At 35.1% G+C, this 26492-nt stretch overlaps 1 protein-coding gene across 2 annotated transcripts in view; it reads left to right on the top strand.

Moving 5' to 3' along the window:
- The window catches only part of PTPRB (protein tyrosine phosphatase receptor type B), a 73057-nt gene extending 57948 nt beyond the window's left edge, over nucleotides 1-15109 (top strand). For both annotated transcript variants that reach the window (XM_072401365.1, XM_072401366.1), the window contains 5 exons: nucleotides 1661-1783; nucleotides 2536-2699; nucleotides 3661-3796; nucleotides 9037-9157; nucleotides 9248-15109. In XM_072401365.1, the coding sequence (XP_072257466.1) occupies nucleotides 1661-1783; nucleotides 2536-2699; nucleotides 3661-3796; nucleotides 9037-9157; nucleotides 9248-9270 (567 nt within the window). In that variant the 3' untranslated portion in view covers nucleotides 9271-15109. The remainder of the gene's footprint in view (nucleotides 1-1660; nucleotides 1784-2535; nucleotides 2700-3660; nucleotides 3797-9036; nucleotides 9158-9247) is intronic.
- Nucleotides 15110-26492: the final 11383 nt, after the last annotated feature.

Here is a 26492-nt window from a genome sequence, read left to right as displayed (position 1 = left end):
GGGGAAAAAAGGATTGGGTCAGTTTAAGATCCTAGTGATGCCACATCCCTAATAAACCATATACAGAAAATGTGTGGAAACACACAGAGAACAGGACTTTAACACGATCCAGATTTTAAAAGTTTTTCTAATTGGAAAATGCCATCCATTTAATTTATACATAATTTTTTTTCTTTTAAAAAATGTCAAACATTGATACAATTCTGTGTTGAACAGGTCTCAAACTATTTTCTTGCATTTAATGTGTTTTGCATAAATAGTTCTGTTTATTTGGGAGTTACATTTGAGACCCAAACAATTACAAACTTATAAAAAATTCTTAAAAACTATACATAATACTATCACAAAAGTATCAAGGTTCCATTTTCATATGATATTACCATGCAATTCTCTTCATGTTATCCATACCTGGAAGGCCCCATATGTTCCCCTCAAGATGGTATAAACATCATGACAACATGATAGAATCAGCGGAAGGGGAAAGCAGAGAAGCACCCAGTGAGGTCCAAAATTCTTTTTGCAATCAACCTAAAAATCAAAAGCCCACCTAAACAACCTATCAATATCTCAGATCTCAAAGCTTGTCATTCAGCTTATTTAATAATCAATCTTGAACTTTAGTATGAGGAAACTGTAAAGGAACCACGTAATTCAACCAATTACCCATATATTGAATAAACTATTCTTTAACCAGTGTTTGTAGATCCACAAAAAGTAACCTTAAATCAACTCTTTACACTATGATCCTTTGTAAAACAACAACCTCCTGCTTACCTCAAGAAACTTTCTCAGAGTTTCAAAAATCCGTATAGCTTAGCATATATATATATATATATATATATATATATACCGTATATATATATATCCTATAAGGATGCATCCATGCACCCGCAGGTCTCTCTTTCACCTGCAGCTGTCATTGTGCATGTTATAATAAAGGGGAACTTTACGAATCATTCTCCAAGCCAGCAGCAATTTGACAGAGCATTAAGCTTTATTAGGTACCGATAATGCATAGATTGTTGATAAACATCATTTCTATTCTGCTTCCCGAAAGGTTGTGTACAAGGGCTTGTTTAGTATGGCAGTGTAAAAATGACTGATAATATGTAAATTCATTATTGGAAACCAAAGTTTACTATATCTTATTGCATTTTTCTTATCATTATTGTTTTTTTGTTTTTTTTTGTTATCATTATTGAAAAAAAAAAGATATGTCTGAGATTTGATATGAGTTGGCAACATTGCCGGTTCATTTTTCTGAAGACTTGTCATGGGAGAGAAAAGCAATTAAATAAATGTCTCTCATAAATATGTCTCTCCTGCTTACAGTCCTGAAATTTTAGATGTACATTTTTGAATACTGAAAGTTTGCTTCCCATTTTGTCAGAGAATTGAGTGTTCGAGAGGTTGTAAAGGGGAAAACTCAGAGAAAAGTAAAATTGTATTGCAGTACCTTGATTATATTGGCATGCTTTTTTTCTGTTCTCCAGTGAACTTTATATTATAATAATGTATATGTATATAATGTATTTTAAATATTTATATTAATGAATTATTCTAGTACTGTATTTTGGACATTTATGGTCTTGACCTTCCATTACCACCAAGAGCTTTTCTTACAGATGTGATCAGCTAAATAATTCTTTTCTCATTTTAGGTAAAATGTGATCATTACTGGCCTTTTGATCAAGACTCCTTGTATTATGGCGACCTCATAGTTCAAATGCTGTCAGAGTCTGTACTACCTGAGTGGACAATAAGAGAATTCAAAATCTGCAGTGTAAGATGTTTTCCCTCATTTTAAGTTTAAACACTGTGAAAGTTTCCACTGCTGCTCGGTATCATTTATCATGTACCTTAAATCGATGCCTGAATATACAATATGTCCTCTTTTTTTGCTTAACTTTTCTGTAATTGATGATCTGCGCCTTTGGCTGCTAAAAGTTGGACCTAATATTAACCAAAAGGTCAGGCTGCTAATTTTCTAAAATTTGGAATCTTTAGGTTTTGCTAAAAATGCTAAGACAGCACAACTACGCCAAGTTATATCTGACAAACAAGCTGCTAATATTAGGAAGTATGTATATATATATATATATATATATATAAAATATTTATTTATCTTGAATATTAAGTGAATATTTTAAAACATATGTTTTATTTTAAATAATCATCAAAATACTGGTCAGCAATGCAGGGTGAATGTAGAAACATATGGATCTTCATCAAAATCTATGTCATCATCCAATGTGGTTAAGAATATTTTCTTTTTAACTATATAATTAGTACTACTTTAGCGAGTTTATTTCTATGTATGTAGTAAGACTGCATTGAATAGATTTATTTATTGAAATTACTTTACTTCCTTTCTGTACATTATAAAGAAAGCTTGTTTTTCAACATCTGAAAGCTACAAAAGTAATGCCAATGAGCAGTTATACACAGAAAAAATTCTCTTTCTTGGGTGTAGTATTTTTTATGTTAAAAGTCTATACTGCAGAGCTCATTGATAAATTTTTACTTTTCTTACAGGAAGATCAACTGGATGCAGCTAGGCTGGTTCGGCATTTTCATTACACCGTTTGGCCCGATCATGGAGTCCCTGAAACTACCCAGTCTTTAATTCAGTTTGTGAGAACTGTCAGAGATTACATAAACAGAACTCCGGGAACTGGTCCTACTGTGGTACATTGCAGGTATGGCTAAAATTTAGTCTGGCACTTATCCTATAGGAGTGTATAGCAAACCTCTTTGTAAGAGATATTGGGCCTGGTTTTTCAAAGTTCTCAAAGACTAGAAAAGATAGACTACCAGGGGAGAACCTGGTTGTTCCAGCAAACCTGAAACGGGTGTCACCCAGGATTGATAACATTTGCCGACTATTAGCATATGGGTTTGCGGAAATCCAGGTTTAACAAACAATTAACAAACCAGTCCTATTTCATTTGTAGAAAGGTAACGAGATTTTTAGAAGAACATTAAGGCTCATATATATATATATAAAGCAGTAAGGCTATGTACATATGTGCAATAATTGTCGTTGGAAAGGATCTTTCACGATCCTTTCCAACAACTAACAACTGCACGATGCATGAACGAGTGCTGTACATAAAGCACCGTTCTGCTCCATGGAGAGGGGAGGGGCACCCTGCTGCATGCTCTACCCCTTCACTTCCATTAAGATTGTCCGTCGTTTGTCAGTCATCGTTCGCGGATCCGCCAGGGCAGTTGTTTAGATGATGGACGAGGAGCACTGTACACACGCCAGATTCTCATCTGATATCGGCCCTGAGCTGTTTATCAGGCAAGAACCATTGCACGTGTGTACATAGCCTAAGGATGATTTTCACCAAACATGGACTGGTTGTGAATAAACAATTCTAATTTAAAACAATTGCACCAGAAAAGTTCACCCGTATTGAATGTTTGGTGAATTTTAGCTTACCTGCTTTATAAATACACTTCTAAAAGCCGTTACTGCTTGAGCCAAGTAATAGCAGAGTTTGCTGATGAGGATTACAGGTGCAGAGGTAACAAATAAACTAAAAAAAAATACATTGAATTGTGTCAAAGCTGGACCCAATTTGATTAATACATTTTCCACATTTTGCTTACATTATAATGAAATTAATATCATGTTCATTGATCTGTTTGCAGTGCTGGTGTTGGCAGAACAGGAACCTTCATTGCATTGGACAAGATTCTTCAGCAAGTGGACACAAAAGACTCAGTAGACATATATGGGGCAGTGTATGATCTCCGACTTCACCGTGTTCACATGGTTCAGACTGAGGTAAGCCTAGCAAAGCACAGCTTTCATATTAAATTATGGAATTCAGTTATAGAATATCTATGCATGCAGCCTAGTGGGTAAATTATTTGAAATAAAAAAGTGAAAGAATACCATGGTACATTGTGTTCAGATGCCTAAATCAAGTCTCAATGATTGTGAACTATTCTATTACATTTAAACAGCTAGTTGACTTAAAAGCTACATCTACAACAGATCTTAGTGTCATTACTAATGAACAATGAAAATTGTTGATTTGAACACAGGTGGCAAGGCAGCCTGAAACATTCAGACTGCATGTAATCTATCAATAGTGTTCTAGGAAAATGATGATATGAAAAGCTTTTGCATGTAATTCTGGATTTAAACATTCACCCTAGGTACTTTCACCCTGGCTATAGCCTATGGCTAGTGCATTACTCTTTACAAACGAAAAAATTATTCATAAAGTGGAACTCAAGGCAACAAATTATTATTAGTTTTGTTTGAATGGGTCTGGTTTATTATTGCTCGCCAAGACTGGAGAAGATAGACTATCATGGGTGAACCTGGGTGAACCAGCAACCTGAAATGGATCTGGTCCAGGATTGAAAACTTTTGCCAGCTAATTACAAATATTTTTAAAAGTATTCATTCTAAGTTTGCTGGATCTTCTCCAGTTTGGAGAGCTTAAATAAATCAGGCAAACTGTGTGTGACGAAAATGTACAGACCCCTGAAATCCTCAGGTATAATGCAAGCTGACAGGCTCTATATTATATGTGATGAGGTCGGCAAGAGAGCAGCCACATCACCTGAGAAGGGAACCGGTCATTTATCCCAGAATTAGCAGAACACGTACCTGTAGAAGCAGGTATGCTTCCACTTGATACTCTGGGGAAAATATTTTTTAAAAAACTGGGTAAAATTCATGCTTAAAGATATGCCAATTGGTATGTTGATGATGTTGTCCACACTATTAACAATACTTTGTTAGGCCGCCAGTAACAATTTTCTGCTTGTGCTAACACTTCAAGAATTCTAGACTGTTCTACCAATTACATAAATAAGGCACCATCTAGTATCAGTATATACAACATCCTATTGTTACATATCTGATTAATGAACCATTTTTCCAGAATTATTGCACATATTAACACCTTGCATTAGGCTCCTCATTCATCTTCTTTCACTCTGCATAAATATTCATCTTTAGAACACAAACAGCTCCCTAGAAAAGTGGTATGTCATTCAGTAATCACTTGTAAAGTGCACTTTTCTATAATAATACATGTCTTACCTGAACCATCACAATAACATTCCTTTCTGAGAATTATACCCAAAGATCTGAAAGGAGATTCTATTTTCTCTAATATAATGGTTTAATATGTTTTATAAAATGTTTTTCACATTAACAATATGTTTCAGTATTATTGCATCATGGAGTTATTCACTTTCCATGCTTTGTAATGGTATTTATGCATATCAAAAATTGCCACTATGTTTTTAACTGTTAAATGGATGTAATTTTTTGCATGTAACACTTTATTTTATATTGTAATAAATCACAGTGAGTTTTCGCATAGATAACATTGGAAAGGTTCCAGAGAAATAACAGGAATAGGCATTGGTTTTTCCTTAGAGAAGTCCCAGGTGTCACAGTGTATTTTAGCAGGAGGTGACACAGCTGTATCTATACCAAGGGGATTTAACCAATTTTGGACAATGTTCTCTTTTGCATCTTGCAGGAAGATAAACAAAGAAAGGCTGGCACAAAGGGCACTTTGTATGCTTTAACTCTGTGTGTTTTATACTTTTATCAGGATAATTGATCCCGCACAGACAAAACTTATTGTTAGTCATCAGTATAAAAAATGCATTACCTTCAGTAATGTAACTTGAAAAAAAAAATCACTAGTAAGGTTTAGAAAAAAATTTAAGTAATGCTTTAACCTTTTGTTAAGTGGTAGTGGCTTTTAAATAGTTTTAGAGTTTTGCTTGATGTTTTGTGTTTTTCAGTGGTTTATGAGGTTAGGACTATTTTCTTTTGTCATTCTTTGTTTGTATTTTAGCAAGGTTCAAAAATACATACATAGAAAGTGTAGGTATTACAAAAAGTGTCATAAACAATCAAACAGTAACAATCACATTACAGTTTAAGCCAAACATACAGAAAGTTGCTCATTCTTTGGCATGACGCTGCTACAAGTTATTCTAGATCTGATCTCAGAGACAGTCAAAGTCTTAAAGCAAGGCAAAAGGCTACATTGAAAACAAATATCTCAGTAACCCAGATATCTCTTGTAGTCCAGAGAATCAAAAAATAACTTCCAATAAAACCACATAGCTTCAAACCTCTAACTCTTGTTGTAAGGGTCTACTGTTAGGTCCTCCATGTGCATGACCTCATTAGTAATGCAAAACCACTGGGTTACAGAGGTGCAGTGGGATGCAAACTTTTGCCAGACTCAAGAGGTGTCTAATCACTGAGATTTTGTGAAATTTAAGGGACAGGGATCTGTGTTATGACAAGAAAAATGCACAGTTATCAGGGATTGTGTAATCTGTAAATCCCTGGACAACTTCTCTCACCCATGTGGAGCATGGAGCACATCTCCTTACTACACCTCCAGCAACGATCAGACACTGTGGGGTAAATTTGATAAATATGTAATTTGTAAATATAATACCAGTGTGACAGTATTTTATAATTAAGCCCTTGATATCTGCTGCTGATGGAGGAGTGGTGGGCTAACCAGATGATCCTGTGTTTGTTCAAGCTTGATGTCAGTTCTATTTTCCTAAGTACTAGGAGGTAATCGAATAACTTCGATTAGGTCAATACAAATAACTAATATCATTTAGGAAACTGAAGACTAAATTCAGGACATATTATGCCCTAAAATAAATAAGTCATGTTCAGATTACCTTTATACTTTATTACCTTTATAGAGCCTCTGGACAGGACTGCTGCCACTCATCATTTACTCTGCACTGTAATGTGAAAAAGTTTCCAGTACAGAGATGAGTAGCCTAGAACAGTGTTTTTCAACCGCTGTTCCGCGGCACACTAGTGTGCCTTGAGAGATCTTCGGGTGTACCGTGGGAAATTATCCAATTTCAGTTAATTGGTCCCAAAATGATTTATTTACTGCAAAAAATTTGTCTTCATTTGTCTATACCAGCGATGTATAGTGATAGGCAGAACCAAAAAAAACTCTTCCACTAGATGGCAGCAGGTAGCTAATTTACGTGTCTGACTTTTTGGTGGTGTTCCGTGGGATTTTTCTAATTGTAAAATATGTGCCGCGACTAAGAAAGGTTGGGAAACACTGGCCTAGAATACCAACGTCCTGACAGAGTGGACTGTGTCTCTTCATGTAGTATAAAACTAGGTATTTGGTTTTAGCTTGAGTGGTCCTTAAAAAGACCAGTCCTCACAAAACTCAAGTGCTCCCAATTTCAAATGCAGCAAAGCATGCAACAACAGTTTCTTTTTTGAGGGGGATTCTTTTCTGAATCCTAACCTAGTGTATCCATTAAAAGGCTTTTTCTCTTTTCCTGTAGGATTTTATATTTGTTTAAATTTATGGGAACGCTGAGGTTCTAGAACACAAAAACATGTGTGGGAATCACATTTATGGCATGGAGAGCTCACTGTTGGAAAATTAGACTTATATACCTTTATGTACCTTTTACGTGAACTGATCTGTTATGAAATTTTAAAATTAGTAATTTGGGGATGACATTGGTTTCATGAAATGAAAGATTTTAAGTTTTTATTTAAATGAAGGAGTTTATTAGAAGCATGATTTTTCCTCAGTAACATCAGGTGCATTCTTTTCATCGATAACACACTGTCCCTCTGCAGTTCTTGACACTTAGCGGGTACATTGTACAAGTGACAACATATAATCTAGACTGGAGTTGATGGAGCAGGTTGGGGGGAAATGAATCAAGAGAAAATGGCTGCTACAGTTTTACTTCAATTAGGAAAAAAAATATGTGCCTTCTGTCATTTTCTGTATGTTTTGTCATTTTCTATTTCTGCCTTGGATACACAGTAAAACTTTCGTGATATGATTTTTCCAAGTAATTCTTCTGTACAGGGTTACTAATGCTAGCTGTCAAGAGGTGGGACCAGGTGAGAAATGTTAGCCATTCTTAGGTACCAGAAAGAATATTACCACTCTGCCTGCTGTCTAAACACTGCTCCCAGCCATTTGCTCCTTTGTTTAATGTAAAAGGTATATTTATCAGCCTCAGACAGGGAACAAGGCAAAGTCTGTAGTCTATAGATGATTACACATAAGAAAATCTAAGAAAGTGTGCATATAATCTTTGCTAGAACTAAGCTGCATATTTGACAATGCATTTACCTTGCTACACTCATAGGAATTTATTATTATTATTATTATACAGTATTTATATAGCGCCATCATATTACACAGCGCTGTACAAAGTCCTTAGTCGTGTCACTAACTGTCCCTCAAAGGCGCTCACAATCTAATGTCCCTACTATAGTCATATGTCATTAATGAAGTCTAAGGTCAATTTTAGGGGTAAGCCATTTAACCTAACTGCATGTTTTTGGGATGTGGGAGGAAACCCTCGCAGACACGGGGAGAGCCTGCAAACTCCATGCAGATAGTGTCCTGGCTGGGACTCGAACCTAGGACCTAGTGTATTATACAAACACAAAAGTTATTAAACAAATATAACTTAGGCAGGTTGATTAAATAAAACCATTCAGCATAGAAATATATAAGCATTTGGTACTAACATCCACTATCCTGACTGTCACTGGCATTGAGTGTACCTAAACCCAAAAACAAAAAGAAAATATATTTCAGATTACTTGATTTTAGATATAGTGGCTGCATTGGTTTCCTTTCTTAGGCATTTTTCATGTTAGTTTTTATTTGGTGATTCTGGCAATAGCAAACTTCCTATCATAAGGTAGCAATGCCTGCTGCACATTGTTGATGTACCTACAGAGAAGCAGTCTTGCCTGCCTGGGTTTCTCACTTTTAATGTGGACTTTAGATCAGAAGGGGGAGGTCTTCTGTAGTCTAAGAGGAGTAACAGGACATAACTAATAACATATTTTGAGTTTTCAGTGGAGAGATCACAGAATGTTGGTTTTCTTTAGGACCTAAATATAGATTTCTTTACAATGTTTGAATAAGAATCTTTATCTTTAAATAATGAAATAAATTGCAGATCTGCATTAAAATGGTTTGCATTATATTCTTTACTCCACAGTGCCAGTATTTGTACCTACATCAGTGTATGCGGGATGTGTTAAGAGCCAGGAAGCTGCGCAATGAACAGGACAACCCTTTATTCCCAATATATGAGAATGTGAATCCAGAATATCACAGAGGTGAGTGTTCCAACTGCATAAAAAAACAAACATTTTTATTTTATTTTTTTGTTATTTCTTCTAAATTCACTCACTTGTTTTCTCTTACAGAAAATGTATATGCTAGACATTAAATCCCTCAACGTACCCCGCTACTATCAGACCAAAGCTACATGTTCTAGAGCACTATGTATCGCCAGCTATGTTGTCTGTCTTCTGTAATTTATTCGCTTGGCCATTTTGTAAGGTATATGTAATTTAACTGTACATTAAGTCCTCATGATATATGTAAATATATAAATATATTTGTTTATGGTTAGTTTAATTTAGTACTGCCTCAAAATGTTTTTGTGTTCCAGTAAACCAACGTTGGGGATAAATGTTATGACTTTACAGTGAATAAAGCTTTGTATTGGGTTAATGGGGTTTATTTTCTAAAGTTGTTTATACTAAGGTGAAACTGTAACTATTCCGCTCTGTGCAAGCAATTTAGATTTGCTTACACAAATTTGGATATTCTTTGCAAAATTAATGATCCCCATATTCATAAAGTGAAACACCCTTTGTGTGATAAGTTAGTAAGCCTAAATTTATTTAGTAAATCAACTCCAATACATCTAAAATATTTGTCTACAGTACAAATTGACATCTTTGTAATGTATATCATTTCATCACATCTAACCGAGGATATCTTCATCCACTATTAAATAATCAATATGTTAGAATATTATTTTTATACAAATACAAAAAAAGAATAATTTTCTGCTGAAATATGATGGAGCATTTCTCATAAACATGGATGTCAGAGCATTTACAATCTCCTATTTATATAAAAATGTGTTTTATAGATAAACACAAGATTGATCACACTTTAAAATTTACAGCAGTACCTTGTTTTAATACTTATACCATTCCAAGCATTATTGATGCTTACTGGGCATTTTACAACAAGCTGAATTGCTTTTATGCATATTGGGGTTGCATATCAGCTCAAAATTTGGGACATAGCATTCATAATGCGTACAGCTAGTTACCATACAACTGCCTGCCAAGTAGGTGAAGCAATATATTAACCTCAGGAGGATGTAGTGGGAACAAAATGTTATCTGTTTGTGTTTAAATATTGGTTCAAAAGGAGTTTAATTGTCCTATGTCTTTATTCATCATATTGTAATGACATTTAAAGTGTACTAAGCATACTAAAGAGACATGAGACAATATCTTAGAGGTCACGTAAGCAGGCCTTATGCACACTTTAGGGTGTCAAGTGATACAGCAGTTTGATGAATTGGAGCCTTAGATTTTGATGCCCTACACTAATATACATTTCACCTGCCATTTTATTTTCTAACCCATAATCTACCTAAAATTAACTATCCCTAAACATACCATTTGAGGGGATTTATCAACAAAGTCAGGTCAGGGCTGCTGGCAGGAACATATATAGTTGCAATAAAGGTGGCACAGCAGGAAAGTATTTCCCTACATGCCACATGTTGCGGCTGCAACATTCTCTGGTGGAGAATCTTCCAGAACCATGTGGTTAAAATGACAGTGATTGATTCTTCAGCAGAGAATGAGTTTGATATTACTAGTCCTTCTGTTTTTTAACAAAAGTTTTTAATAAAAGAAATAGGTGTCGGCCATTTCTTACCTCCCTCTGAAATGCTAGTTCCCCCGTTGTTTTGTAAATTTTTAAACTTTAATGTTTGTAGTCAATGCCGTAGAAGAAGTTTGCAGATGTTTGCACGTTTGTTCAAGGACGTTGTCTCAAAGTATTGAAGTCAGGGGATTGGCATAATACATAAGCCAGTAGAAAGTTGCTAGAAGATATCAGCTACAGTGGCCTTTGTGTTTCTCTCCTAACAAGTTTAGGTTAAGGTAACTTGTATTTTTATTAATGCAAATAAGGAATATAGGATTTGTCTCGAAGGTCTGAGGAATTGACCAAAGTAGACCACAAGACTACAGTATAAGCTATATAGCAATAAGCTATATAAATAACTAAATAATCATGGGAGATTTGATATGTCATGCTGGCACTTAACATATGGTGCTGAAAGTTATTAATAGTAGATCATTGTGACATTGGCAATTGTGTTTTGCATTATTTAGTCCAGAAATCTTACTATTGTATAATGTGTATTATATCAGTTTTAAGCATGTGCTTAACTGTAATGTCACAATATAAAAGATAGCACTTTGACATTTCAACTAATGTCATTAATTGCAGCATTCTTTAAAAAAAAGTGAATGCTTTTATTAACTGTGTATATTTGTATTAACAGCTTTATAATGAGCTTTATATCTGCTATACAGATTTATATATTTTTGTAATAAAGTATAGCCTAATAAAGCTATTTAATGTATTATCAAAGGTTTTATTTTATGGCCTTGTTCACTCATACTGACGCATTAAATGGCATACAGAGTACCAGAGACTGCATCTGGGTCATACATATGAACATTTTCCAGCAAGGGTTTATTAAATGTGTTGGAGATTTGGTTACCATGGTAATTAGGATGTTCATTGCCTAATGGTCAGCGCATCATTTACTAGTTAAATAACCATCCTGGTTCAGTGAATCCTAACAGAGGGCTTCTGCAAAGCCTGTACACTTCTCATTTAGATGCATAAAGGGATTACATTTTTATGTTCATGTTGTTATTCTACTTCCTACAATATTGATATATTAGTAAAAGGCTAATGTGACATTGCTGCACACATTGAATCTTACAAAAATTGGTCATAATATTGCTTTTCTAGTTTGATTGTAATAGAATCAAATAGAAATGAATGATCATTTTCCAAATTGCCATCAAATGTAAAGAAACAATTTGTCGTATCACCTCTTAGGCATAATCTAAATAGATGGTCCTGGTTTATAGGTTACACATGGTGTCCATTCCATGAATGGCTGATTTTCTAATAACCATTGATCCTATTTTAATGAGTCCATTTAGCATGAAGAACAATTACTCAATGTAACACTACAAGCAGCTAACAAAGCAACTTTGGTAACATATGGGTCTTATTTATGACTAAGGCACGTTCAAACAAGTTAAAATTCTAACTGCACCCAAACAAACCAAAGCGTGTCCCGGATCTAGGGTAGACGAAACAGGGTAATTTGGTTTGGTTAATGCAGTGCACAGCACATTTTTTCTTATCACATCAAGCCAATTTGTAAGCTATGTAAACATTATTATAAATAATTTGAAAATCTAGCATCCAGATATTTCCTTCAAATGTTACAGGAAAAGTCCAAAATCCAAAAGCAACAAATGTACTCTTTTTCCCCCTAAACCAATCCTCTTGGGCGACCCTTCTACTAAATTGGCTAGGCTTAGCATCTAGCTACTATACCCCAAGATGTGTGTGCCCATTTTGACCAAGTACACAAAGCACAATTGGCTGAAAGAGTTGCCATCTGTTAGGACCACTTACTTTGTGACATTTTATTGGAATTTTTAAGGAATCTTCTTGCAGCATTGTATACCCTTCAAATAATGCCAATTCTGTAAGCTATTTTATGTCTACGTGTATTGAAAATTATGAGTGAAATAATATATATCATTTAGAATTACAAAACAGGAGCTCCCAAACTTGTTACAAATAAGTTTGATATGTAGCTTGAAGTGATTACCTGTAGCAACCTTTGCTTTTAAATTATATTTAATCATATTTATTTAAATATTACTTGTATTGTTATTATGCATTAATAAATACAGTTACAGAAATTATTTGATACATACAGAATTTAAAGTTCTCTGCCAAACACCACAGCAGACTGTGTTATGGAATATAATTGTTGTTTCTATAACTGTGAAAGTGGTTTTGCTATAGGGTTTTATCAATATAAAGGTGGGACAATAAATGAGCCATCAACTTTATAATCAGTTATAGATGTATGTCAGTGTCATCTGTTGGCTCTTTTAGCTACTTAGGACAAACAGCTTGAGTGGTAAGAACCTGTGTATCGAGTTCCTAGACCATCTCAATTGTGGTGACCATGAATTATGTCATTATTCCTCTGCTGGGTTCTCTTTTACTTTAAAAGTAAACATTTCTTACAACCTTAAATTAAAAAGACAGAAGACACAAAAACAGATAGTCAGAGCTTACTTTCAGTAGAAATGTAAAAATCATGTGGAGAAATAGGTAGCAGAAGATATGATAAAATCCTGACTTTTCTTGTTTAAGTAAAATTTGAGCTTACCCTTCCTGCTGTTGGAGCATTTTTATTAGTCTTTTAATGTGATGGACATCATCACTGACACATATAGATAAGAAAGGGAAGGATCAAATGTGACTCTTGCAGGAATCATGAAGATTTCATATATTTTAGCTGCCATGCAGTTTGCAGTCGTCTTATCGTGGTAGGCGTACTTTGAGCATATTTTTAGATTGAGTCCAGGAAAGAAAAGAGTCTACCAGTTCAGCATGAATAGTTCCTATCTGGAATGCCCTAATAATATTAAATTTTACTGATTAATTCCAAAGACTGGTGTCCACTCATGAGTTACTAATTTAAGGTGGAGTGTCCCTTTAATGGAGGATTACAATTTTTAGTGATACCAGCTCTAGGAAGTAGGAATATGGATTTCTGGAACCCATAAAGTCAACACTGTTAGGCAGTATTAAAGTAAAGAACAAAAAAATAAAACTATTTAAACCTGTTTAAGATCAGCATCTACTCAAGTCATTACCTAAAAATACCCAAATATATTTTTGAGAACAAAATATGATAAATGCTGCACCAAAACAACATAATTGGTTTTCATGTAAAGCTTACAAACTTTTCAAATACAGGTTGACAACCGAAAATCCGGTTCTTTCAGTTTCTCAGCATGAATTTCAGATAACATTTTCAATACAGGTACTGCAGTACACTGTTTGGCCACTAATATTTTGATGGGGCTGTTCTGCAGAAACAGCTATTAGGTCTCTCACTAAATACACGCCTAGACGTCCCTGCTGCCTGCTTCCTGGAACTGTGCCAGATGTCCTCAGGTGCTGCGAGAGGAAGGATGGCCTGTGTGTGCAGGTGAGTAAAAAAAAAAATACAGAATTTTTGAAAATACGCACACCTCAGGTCCGGAGGTTGCCAGATTTTTGATTGTCAGCCTGTAACTCATAAAACATCATAAAGTGATATTTGATAGTTATTACTGACCTCTTAAGCTTAGTTTAGGGAAGGCCTGTGTTGGAACCAAGGTTTTGGGCACAGGTAATCACCATCACACATTAGTCACAGGCCACAGATTAGTGATTGCAGTATTAAATCATCTTCTTGTGCTTATTTTATATACCAGCTAATAATTGTTCATATGACAGCAGATGCCTAAAATGTATACCTGAATCCATTTTTTAGGGTGATTATTTATAAAGGTAGTAGTTTATTAGGTAGTTTATTTATAAAATATCTGATTCCCTCAAACATCCTTGGTGGAGAATATTCCATATTGTGGTTCCAAGGCAATAATCGATTCCACCAGGGTATGTTTAAGGAAATGTCGGTTCCACTGTTTTATAAACTGAGCCCAAGAAGAACATACCATTAAAAAATGGTAAATCCATTTGTATTAGTTCACTGCACTTAACTTTCTGCCTTGAGAAGTTGGGGTAAATATTCCAGAATTTTCATTTTCCTCATCCTGTGTTGAATGTAGCAATACCATTCTTTTCGTCTTTCACAAGGGTGGAACCCAAGAACTGTGAGAATGTTTCTTTTTAAATGTAATGCCATTTTGTAAGTCATTTCAGGTAGTTGTGTTTTCTCTTTCTACAACATTTCCAGTTTGTATATAACATGGGAGTTCAATACTATGTTATTGGACAGTTCTATATCTCAGTTACAATGTAATAAGAAATACTTTGTGTTTTTTTACTCAATGTGTAAGTCGTTTACATAACTGTCTGTCTGCATGTCTTATTCAGTACCAATAAAAGTGATATAAGCTTCCCTGTGATTTTGTCTTCCTTGTATTTGTGATTATATCTATATCTACAGCCTTGGAATGTAGTAAGTTTAGTACATTTTCTGCAAATTCTAAAATGAATACTGAAAAACTGTCTTTGAGTTATAACAAAACACAAGTAAAGGTTGCCTGAATAATTACTTGACATGGTTATTAACCCCGCTGTGTTCCGACAAGGCTATATGAATATCATGGATATTCTGGTTCACGGTTCTCATCAAGTGCATGGCAGTCTGTGTGATATTTCCAAAAATTAATGGCAGGTCATTGTCACTCTTTGTTTTTTTTGTAAAATCCAATGACAATTCAGCTGAAGAGATTGGACTTTGTGGTGCAATCATAACATTGTGTTAAATACCACTGAGCTTTATCTGTCATCTCTTCTAAGCCTTCAGTTTGGAGGTCTTAAATAGAACTGAAATTCTCCTCATCTGACTCCGCTTACTGTAATATGAAGATTTATTTATCATTGATACTTTATCCTTTATACATTGGACAATATGTAAGAATTGTTTGTATTTATTTAGTGTTTATATAGGTATATAACAAAATACAACAAATGCAGCTGAACAGGATAGTTTCATTAAAAATAGATCATGAGAGAAAGCTCATGTTTACAACTGTATGTTGCTAACCCAAGGCAAGGAATAACCTAAGACTTGGGAGTTTCCCAGAGGAACATAAGAGACCACCAACAATAATTTTAGGGTCAAAAAAGGGATCCTCAGACTATTTGAAGAATGGGCCAGTTTTCTATCATAAGGATTTTGGGGGGGTCAGACATTGGGAGTAGAAAATGCCCCAGCATTAGTCAGAGTTGGTGGTTAGCAGGAGTAAAATATCACCCATAGCTAGGTATTTGGGGGAGCAATAATGCTCTATTCTTGGTGTCAGTGAGAAAAAAAGTACAACAAGGGCCAGTTACATGCCGGCATTGGGCCTCCATTTGACCATTGAGCTGCAATTTGGGGACTACCGAAGCAATATTAAAACTAAACTTCTAAAGCTGAACAAACAGAGAAATGCAGTGGTAAAATGCATATACAGCAAGTGTAAAAAACACAGAAAAAACAATTAAAAATAACAATAAGGCCTGTTCTAAGCTGTTATTATTGTGGAAGGCTTTAAACCACCAAATGGCAAAACTGTTTTTCTAATGTTCTTATGTTTTCTGTGTTTATTCAACTTTTTAGGGCTCCCTAAACTGTTTACTGTATTAGAAGCTAGTTAATAAAAATATTTATTTATCAGATTAGTAATTTAGACAATGGACTTCTTTATCAGTGGGCTGTGAAATAAACACTATATGTTTGTGAAATAGATCACTATATAGACTATATATAGAGAGAGAAAATTCAGCCTGATATGATAGACCTGCATTCACAGAAAGAAAAGAACATTTACTAAATGAATATACATTTATATTTCAACAAATGTTGACAAGATTTATTTCATTAATCAAATTATGTTTTTAAAACAAATAAAAACTTTTTACCAAATGTATATATATATATATATACATATATATATGTTAACTTGTTAAAAAAAGTAGTCATGTTAACCTTAGGTGTCAGAAATCAATGCAGCTAGATAATTATATAGGTTGTGACTTGCAGAAAAGATGAATGATCAAAGCCTGCCAAAGGAAAACTATATTAAGCCTGCAATAACCTTGGCAAGATGGTTTGAAAATATGGAAAAGAAAATGAAGATATTGCCAATTCTAAAAGTATAATGTGTTGGGTAATGAGCAGTAAATCAAATAACTGACACATTCTATACATCTATAAATCACTATGTAAAATGATAAGGCAATGCTCTTCAAGGTGGAAATTTAGGGACTGAAACATTTTTAAAATATGCAGAGATTTGGAGACCTAAAAAAACAAGCCCGTCAAACAGTACAAACTACTGCTACAAAATCATGTTACATCAGCCAAAGGCTGACCCTTCAACTTAATGTTTCTGTACAGCAGACTGTGTAACCTAATATTCAAAACTACAGCTTATTGGAAGCGTTCATCTCCTCTGACCCTCAGTCATTGGCTTCATGGAATTATTGATATAATGCTGATGGAAGACCTTGTGTCTTCAGGTGAGCAATACGCAGAGAAATTTATACAAACTTGGTACCACTGAGTGCAGTCTTCTCAAATATTTTCTCTTCCAACATGTTAATAATGCAGCCTGTCCCAGCTCTAGATTTGATTAGTAGTATGATATTATGGTATGAATCTATACCATCTTTGCCTTCACCTCATGTGCCTTCATACCTTAACATAAGGCTGTAGGCTTGCAATATGAGGAGAGGGGAATAGATGAAAAAGCCTATCTATTCTAACCAGGATATTTTGGATCTAGTTTACCATTTATAGACAAAAAAACCCTAGTTTAATAGATCTGCATCATTTATCAATAGCCACATTGGCTGTATATATAGATATAGATATATATATATATATATATATATATATATATATTTATCTATATCATACATACTTGTCATATTTTAGGATATAATTTATGTATAAAAAATAGTTGTGGAGGCTGGAAGTCCAGAGTGACAGTTTTCCAAAGTAGAAGGTTGCATGAAATGTGTATTTTTTGTACATTTTACAAGTATACATTTTGTTGCTCACAACTTTCAAATTATAACCTTCAGTGCTGCCCCAGTGATGACATTTGAAGAGCTGATGGTATCTATAGCAATGGTGCCATCAAAAGCTAGCAGTATTCAGGCAGAATATAATGACAGCCATTAAGGAGGCATAGATACATTACGCAGGAGGTTGAGACAGGAAGACATTGAAAAATGTTCAATCTGAGGTCACCATCAGAAGTGACTAAACAACTGTAGGTTGGCTTTACAATGCTTGGGAATGTCAGATTTCTACTTATGGAGGGTAAATTGTTCTGTCTTTGCAAGGTCACAACAGCATTTTCAGCATGGAAGCATCATCCTAAAGGGGGTGCAAAGGTTTCTGGCCAAGCCTAAGACCTTTTGTAAGCTTGGTAAGGTTTTTGGGGGGCAAGTAGAAATTACTTGTATAGCACTGCCTGTTGTCATGACATGACAAAGTGATACCATTTACTGTATTAGAAGGCTTCTGGGCTTTAGATGTGAAATATGTGGAAAAACCCTGCAACTGCAGACCCTGCAAAAACACTTGCATATGTGAAAGTTACTTCAAATGATGAGGCTTTTTTAATAGAGGCTAAGCACTCTGTAGTCCTAATAGGTTTTTTTGGCTAAACGACCAAAAATTCCGATTATTGCAATCTTTACAATTCATGATTAAACAAAGTGTTTACCCGCTCCACCTTTTCATAGTCCAGTGAAAATACTGGAATGCAACAAATAAAAAAACTAATTTACTTTTATTGCTTGCAGGTCATTGCAGCTGAACGTGATCATACTGGGCAAGTGTCCAGTATCAGACTGGCACCGAACCTACTGTAATGTTCTTTATTGGGCTATCAACTTAACGTGCCTTTACAAAATGACTGACACAAACAGAATACAGAAAAAATGTTTATGATTCAAATGGAACAGAACTTATAAAGTAATAAATTGCATTGATATAGAAGACATGCAGAAATGTTTGTTGTATCTAAATAATCTCCTGAAACATACTGTATATACTCAAATATAAACTGAGGTGCCTACTCTTACCTGAAAAAAAACAGGTAAAATACATTAACATTGAGAATGAACCTAGGGCACAAAATGCGGCCTCGCTGGAGTTACAGATGATAACATGACAGTGACAAGGGCTTTGTGGTGAAAATCAGAGCCTTTCATAGGTTTGGGAACCTTTTGGATAGGAGATCGGGGCAGCAAAAATGTGTGTGCACCCCCTTCCATCCATAAAAGGTCCTTTGGAATCTGTTTTGAAAAAGAAGCAAAGGGAGCAAACAGTGTTTAGCCACCTTACCTATTGGCAAAAAACAAACCATGCTGCCTTCAACTATGGCAAGACCCAAGGGTGTCATCCCCACAACATGAGCCCAGTGTTGGGAGGCTTGGTAGGTGGCAAGCTTATTGGTATCTAAAAGCCCCCTTTAATAAGTTGGACCCCAGATATTCATTTTCATCTTGATTAGTAAGTACAGAGGTACATAGTACGTCTTACTTATTCAACAAAGCAGAGCTGTTTCTCCTATCCTGCAGTAATGGTTTGCCAAATACTCCTTTGCCCTCTGCCTGTTTTATCCTGGGCAAGCCAATCAGATTGCAGCTCCTCTTTGAATAAAACTGAATTAATAACACAAATGAGTGTTTATTTTAATAATTATATATAATATATATATATATATATATATATATATATACTTTCTTTTTTGTACTAAATGTCATTATAAAATCTGCATTTTGCTAAGGTGACATAACAATACAATCTGCATTTGTAAAGCATGCCCAGTACATACTGTTATGGCTTGTCGCATTTTAAGGCCCAAAAAAACTCCATAAATTTAGAGAAATTCAATGCTCATTGACAGCAACTTCCCATCGTTATAGACAGTATTTTTTATTCATCAACTGCTAACTTAGTCTAACTCCTCTTTTGTTAACACAATACCAATCCTCTGTGTGTGTACAGTGTACCGTACATTTTCACAAAAAAATCATACTTGTTTTCTATTTTAAACAAAAACTTTAAACATTTTTTCTAATCTAATTCTTGAATCAGGGCCTGCACTTAAATCACCTAGTGAGGAAAGTTGTAGTGTCTGCATTCTTTAGAAATTATTACCACACCTAAAATTGCATTTCTTTTGCAGGTTATGTGGAAAAAAATCACTTTGCAACGAATACCCAATCCCCATGTTTGGTTAAAGCCAGCAAAACTTCATCTCATTCACTAATCTAAGTGAAGTATCTCTGGCATAAGGATACTTTTTTAATGCATGACATGTCAAAACAGCATCTTCTCAACCTAGATCACATGATTCCACTGGTCTGCTTTCTAACATGTGGCCTAGAAAAATTGCTTCAGAAACTTAGATCATTGACATAGGAAAGAGTCATATGACAATAAAACACTCAGTCTGATGCAGAGAAATAATATTTCCTTAATCATCGTCTATGGGCAGTCAGAGTGATTGTGAGGTGCTCAACAGGGAAGTAGAGAGAAGGGAGGTGGAGGGAGACAGATAAGTTTTGGCTACTGGTATGAGAGCACTCATGCAAACCTGTGCCCAGCACCCAAAAGTACAGGCTTGCTTTACGGTTGATGCTTTAAACGCAAAATAACAAATACATTCCCAGAGAGGTCAAGGAATAGGAATTGAAATGTATCTTTAAATTGCATGTCTATCACAGGCCTATCTAGTTAATTTGAGGCCTCTCTTGCTCACGGCCATGACTCTAATCATTACAATGCAAATTCCAAGAGCTGGCATAACTACAACATATTCTCAAGTTCATTCCAAGACCTTTGACACTATCTACTTAGTTATGATAATTTACAGATATTATTTTTAGAAGCCTGCCTGGTACACAGTGTAATACAAAGCATAATTATTGAGTCCTAGCTCTAAAGAAGAGTCCTTATCATTCTTTGTACCGCACAGTAGTAGGAAAGAGACTTGTTATGAGGGACAAATAGAGTAGGTTACACTTTTGCTACATATGCATGGCTGTCTTGAACCATTTAATTTCAAACAAACTGCCAACAAGTAACTTTGTTAAACTTTAAGACTTGTATATAAAATAACTATTAATACACTGAATAAAAAATATGATTGGGAACTAATACATTAAGCCTTAGATTCAATACTACACAAGCTGTTTGAACAAATATATGAACCATTATATAAAGTTGAACTAAGTGGGATGTTTTTTTCTGCCATTGTTGCATAGGCAGTCTCTGTGTTGTAATAACAGAAGCTGCTGGGAACAGTAGTGAGAAATGGTTTACTAGTTACAAATCAGTCTGCATTTTGCTACTGCTCACTCTTCCCATTTTTCTTGTTTCCATGACACTCCATGAATACTGAATTTGGAATATATTGTCCTAAAATAACCTAAAGTACAAATCCACCTTTCTGACAGATTTGATATTGGAGGGGGTATTGTTAAAGGCAATCTTGCCCATTCTGGTCTGTTATGGCTACAGGTAATACCCATTGTTCTGTATTGTAATGGGGGGACAATAAACTAAGTTATTTCAACTGTCTACATAATGCAGCTAAGTCAATCAAATGGTTTACTAACTTTTGTTAGACACACAAAAACATTAAAAAAAAACATAACTGTCTTATATAGACGTTCTGTAAATTCTACCTGTTTTACCTTACAATATCAAAATATTAAATAATTATTAAATGTAAGAATAAATTAGGCTACAAGAGCTAACATGCTGGTAAATTTGTATTCTGTCTAGGCTTTGAACTAAAAGAAAGTGAATCAAATAATTAAATACTTTTACCTTGACATGGAGCTTTGAGTAATGATAGCCATACATTGTGATTTTTTTTTAACAGAAATATGAGTTCTTCAAGATGAAGTTGTTTAACTGACTATAATGTATTTTGCTACATTTATGGTGAATATTCCCAGCAAAAACAGAGAAAACAAAACAAAGAAACATTATGGAATTTGTAAAACAAGCATATTGCATATTTTGGTATTTAACTGGGGGACCAAGATAAGTATTGGGCTCCCCATATGGTATGCAAAACTTGTGTAGAGTGTCTATGTCAGTGGAAAAATGGAAAACTGAAAAGTTTGAAATTGGGTGTACCTATGATTTGGCGAAAGACCAACAATCATCATAATGATTGTTATTTTTGTGCTGTGAATGTAAAAGGTTTCAATCATTACAAGAAAAACAAGTGGGAGTACCCTGATTTGGAATCAGCAAGATGACCTGTGCCGCGTGGTGTTGATGTTTCCATACCGGTGTTCAGTACACTGATATTCCTGTATCCGACATGGAGGATATACAGGGTTTGGAGTGTAATCCAGGAGTTAGCAGTGAAAGTGAATATGAAGGAAGTGTTTCATCAAAAAAACAGTTCTCCCAAGAAGAGCTCAAAAATTTAATACGTGACCTAAGTCTGTTAAAACAAGCATCTGAACTTTTATCATCCAGGCTAAAAGAAAAGAACTGTCTGAGACTGGAAGTTAAATAACGGTTTATAGGACAAGAGAGGTGACACTCCTACCAGATTTCAGTGAAGATGGAGACATCGTGTACTCTTGTAACATTCCTGGACTACTAGCCCATATGAGGGTATCAGAATACAGAGCAGAAGACTGGGGGCTTTTCATAGACAGTTCCACTGGAAGTTTGAAATCTGCTTTACTGCATAATGGCAACTGCTATGCATCAATTCCAACTGGTCATTCAACAAAACTTAAAGAAGAATATGAAAATATCAAAATGGTCTTACAAAAGCTTTGCTATCATAAACCCCAGTGGTTCATATGTGTTGATATAAAAATGGTGAACTTCCTACTTGGACAGAAAAGTGGATACACAAAGTACCCATGTTTCATCTGCTTGTGGGATAGTAGAGGAAAGCAGGATCACTGGAAAAAAGTGACATGGCCTCCAAGGGAAAACATGAAAAAAGGTGCAGCCAACATCATTAACGAGCCAATGACTGACAAAGAAAAAATCATTCTCCCTCCACTACACATAAAGTTGGGATTAATAAAGGATTTTGTTAGAGCTCTAAACAAGGACGGTGATTGCTTCTAATACATTTGTAGATTCTTCCCTGGATTGAGTAATGAACAATTAAAGGCAGGAATCTTTGATGGACCCCAGATTCGGAAACTGATAAATTTCACAAGTTACATGACTGATACTGAAGTTTCTGCCTGGCACAGCTATGTCATGGTTGTAAAGAACTTCTTGGGTAATCATAAAGCACAAAATTATGAAGAACTTTGCTCTTAAACTTTAAAAATTTGGGTGCTACTATGAGCATAAAGGTACACTATCTCCATAGCCATTTGCAAAAATTTCCAGAAAACCTTGGCGATTTCAGTGAGGAACAAGGGATATAATCACCAGATATAAAGGTGATGGAAGAAAGGTATCAGGGCAGATGGGATAGACACATGATGGCAGACTACTGCTGGAGCCTTCAATGTGATTTTCCTGATCATCAGCATATAAGGAAATCATTTAATCACTTCTTTGTGATTAGTTCTGTAAATCTACTGAATACAGAATATATTGACATTAAGTATTTCAAAAATGTGATTTTGTATATGTAGGCATATCCAGTTTAATTTTGATTAATTTTCATGTTTCATTAGTTTTCTATGAGTTTAGTATTGAGGTAAATATTTCAAAAACTAGAGCCAATCTAGCAAAACCAATACCATATTTAGAATCTGTACTTAACTTAAAATGACTTTAATCAGTTTGGCAAGAAAATGTTTGTTGACCAGTGTAATTGATAAAAAAATGCTGCTTTCAATTTTGGAACAATAGTTTGCCCAGATATTGATTATTATTACAATCCTAAAAAGAATACATTTTTGAAGCATGTAAAGTTTTTTTTCTAATTGATTGTAAACATTAATGTGTATGGTGAGCTCATCCTTTTTGCATTTTATCCTAATGATAGTGTTTTACAAATATTACAAAAGAGTTTTGTTTGCTTTACTGGCTTTTAATAGGCCTGATGGGTGGGTAATGCACTAATTTAATGGGTTGACTTAGTTCCTGAGCCTTGAAGGCTAAGATTTTAGTTTGTACAATGTACTGTATGTGGTTTTTGAGTAAAGGATCGTGTTAAAGTTTGATTTAAACTTTAATAAAATGCCACTTCCAAAGCATTTTCATATTTGTCTGGTGTTTTATATTTTTAGTTGTTGTTTATGTTGTACAAAGGGATATTGGGTAGTTTATAATCCCAAATCCCTTGTCTACACTCACTTCTCTCTGATATCTTTTAGGAGCCATGGTTGTTATTTAAACTGGACTTTAAACATATCTGTCTTTTTTCATCCTCATTACATGCTCATTACATGCTGAAAAAAAGACACTGCATTTCTAGCAAGATCAACACATATTTTCTGTATTTGTTAAAAATGTTTTAGCCTAAAAAAAGGAAACAAATGCAGCAATTACATCTAAGGACTAGTAAATTGCAATTTTAATTTACTTTCATTTTGTACTTTAAGTACAAAATTTTGCTGGCTGTAAATAATTTAATATGCTTTTAGTATTTTAATATCATCCTATATTGGAGATAAAAAAATTCTAACAAACAAATTACACAGAAAAAAGAATTCTACTATCCCTGAGAAAATTGAAAATTTAGATGCTTTGCATTATATCCCTTTCCTAAATGCAGGCTTTGCAATCTTTACTTGAAAAGCTTGTTTGCCCAAAGCTTGTTTTTTAATCTAGGTTAAAAGGTACTCATAATCATGAAACTCAGCTGTGAGAGTATGTAGTCCTTTGTAGTACTTCATGACCCAAACATCTGCATGCCCCAGAGCTCCATGTAAAAGGCATATGACAAACCGGTTATGGTTACAGAAGTCATGTAACATATGAGCTTTCCATGTATCTTTTTAGACCTTAATAACACAATGTATACCTTGTCACTGGCATACTTACATTTACAGCAGGGACACTATCTGACCTTGTAATCCTACATAAAGTCATATTCCCCTTGCTATTGGATATTGCATCTAAACCACTGGCCTACTCTTTATCATTCTTCTTTTCTTTTTGAAGAAATAAATTAATACTGCCCTATTTGCACAATTTTCAAATTCAATACAACCATATAACGTAGATAAGGTAGATTGAGTGTCCATCACTACAATGTGAATATCACTCCCATTCATCTCTGAAATACTCCAAGAACTATATGGAAGGAAGGATCTCTCCAAGTCATGGAAAGATGCTTTTTAATAAAAAACATATTATGCAACGTTACTCTGAAATATACAAATGCTTCCCAACCAGTTTAAACACAAAGACAAAAACTGTGATCGGCTAGGGTGTTAACTTCTAAAAAAGTCAGACTGGATAATCAAAGTCTATTTTGCCAATACTTCTTTCTACATTACCATAGAAATTGATAAATACCTATTTTCTTCATGGTGAAAGATGCCCTTAACACTTGGTAAAAAGTAAAAACAAAAAATCCAATATACCTAGATCTCCATTAATGTCCTTCACTTCCAGAGCTGTTTCCCCCACAAAATAGAGAATTTAAAATCTGGCACTCTAAGGGACTTCTTTCCATTCACAGATTTTTTGACAGTGGTCACCTGACATGCGTTTCATGCATGATGGATCTTTTCCCGACCGACGAAGAACGATCGATGTGCAAGTCAACAGCGAGGAGAACAGCAGGGTTTCAGTTGGTGGTTCTCCCCCTCCCTTGCCATAGAAAAGAATGGCGTTGTGTATATAGCGCTCGCTCATTTATCACTAGAAACAATTATGAAAGATCGTTTCCAACGTGGAAATTATCCGTGTGTTTGCAGCCTTGTTATCACCACTATCCTAGACATGCGCAAGCTTTCAGCGAACTGGGTGCCAAAATGTTTGAACAGTGATTAGAAGAAGAAACAAGTTGAAGCATCCAAAGCCGTTATGGCCTATTCTGAAGCTGCAAAGGACTTTTTGGCCAGGTTAGTGACTGAGGATGAAACCTGGCTTCACATCTATGATCATGAAACCAAGGAATATTCAAAGGAATGGCGCCACAGCAGGTCCCCAGGGCCAAAGAGGTTCCGAACCCAGAAATCGGCCAAAAAAGTCATGGTGTCCATTTTCTAGGACAAAGACTGTATTCTGTTGGTGGACTACCTACCTCAGGGCTCTAGTATCACCAGACAGTATTGTGCTAACCTCTTGGACCAGCTAAAAGGAGGTAATCAATACAAAATGCTATAGAAAGTTGGCCAAAGGGATTCTTTTTTTGCAGGACAATGCACCTGCGCACAAGTCCAAGGTTGTGGCTGCCAAATTGAACACCCTGGGTTTCCAATTGGTCCACCAACCCCCCTACTCACCTGATCTAGCCCCTTTCAGACTGTTATCTATTCCCAAATTTGAAGAAACACATGAGGGGGCATCCTTTTGAGGACATTTCTGACGTCAAAGATGCTGCTGAGATCTGGTTTGTGGCCCAACCAATGGACTTTTATTTGAACAGTCTAGAAAAGCTGCATCTACGCTGTACCAAATGCATCAGTCTCCGGTGGGAATATGTTGAATAAATGTGTTATTTCATAACTCTGGCTGTCTTCCTTCTGGGCAAAGCTAGGAACTTCTCAGCAACTCCTCGCAGATAGTAAACGATCATCGGATCCGCCAGGATGGTTGTTCATTTCCAGCGACATTCCTCGTTCATCGATGTCTTTAGCCTGTTGTTGTGCGCTTTT

The sequence above is a fragment of the Pyxicephalus adspersus genome, chromosome 2 (assembly GCF_032062135.1).
Source record: "Pyxicephalus adspersus chromosome 2, UCB_Pads_2.0, whole genome shotgun sequence".
In the NCBI taxonomy this organism is placed as follows: Eukaryota; Metazoa; Chordata; class Amphibia; order Anura; family Pyxicephalidae; genus Pyxicephalus; species Pyxicephalus adspersus.
The sequence above is the reverse complement of the archived record's forward strand: the minus strand, read 5'-3'. Positions and strand labels throughout refer to the sequence as shown.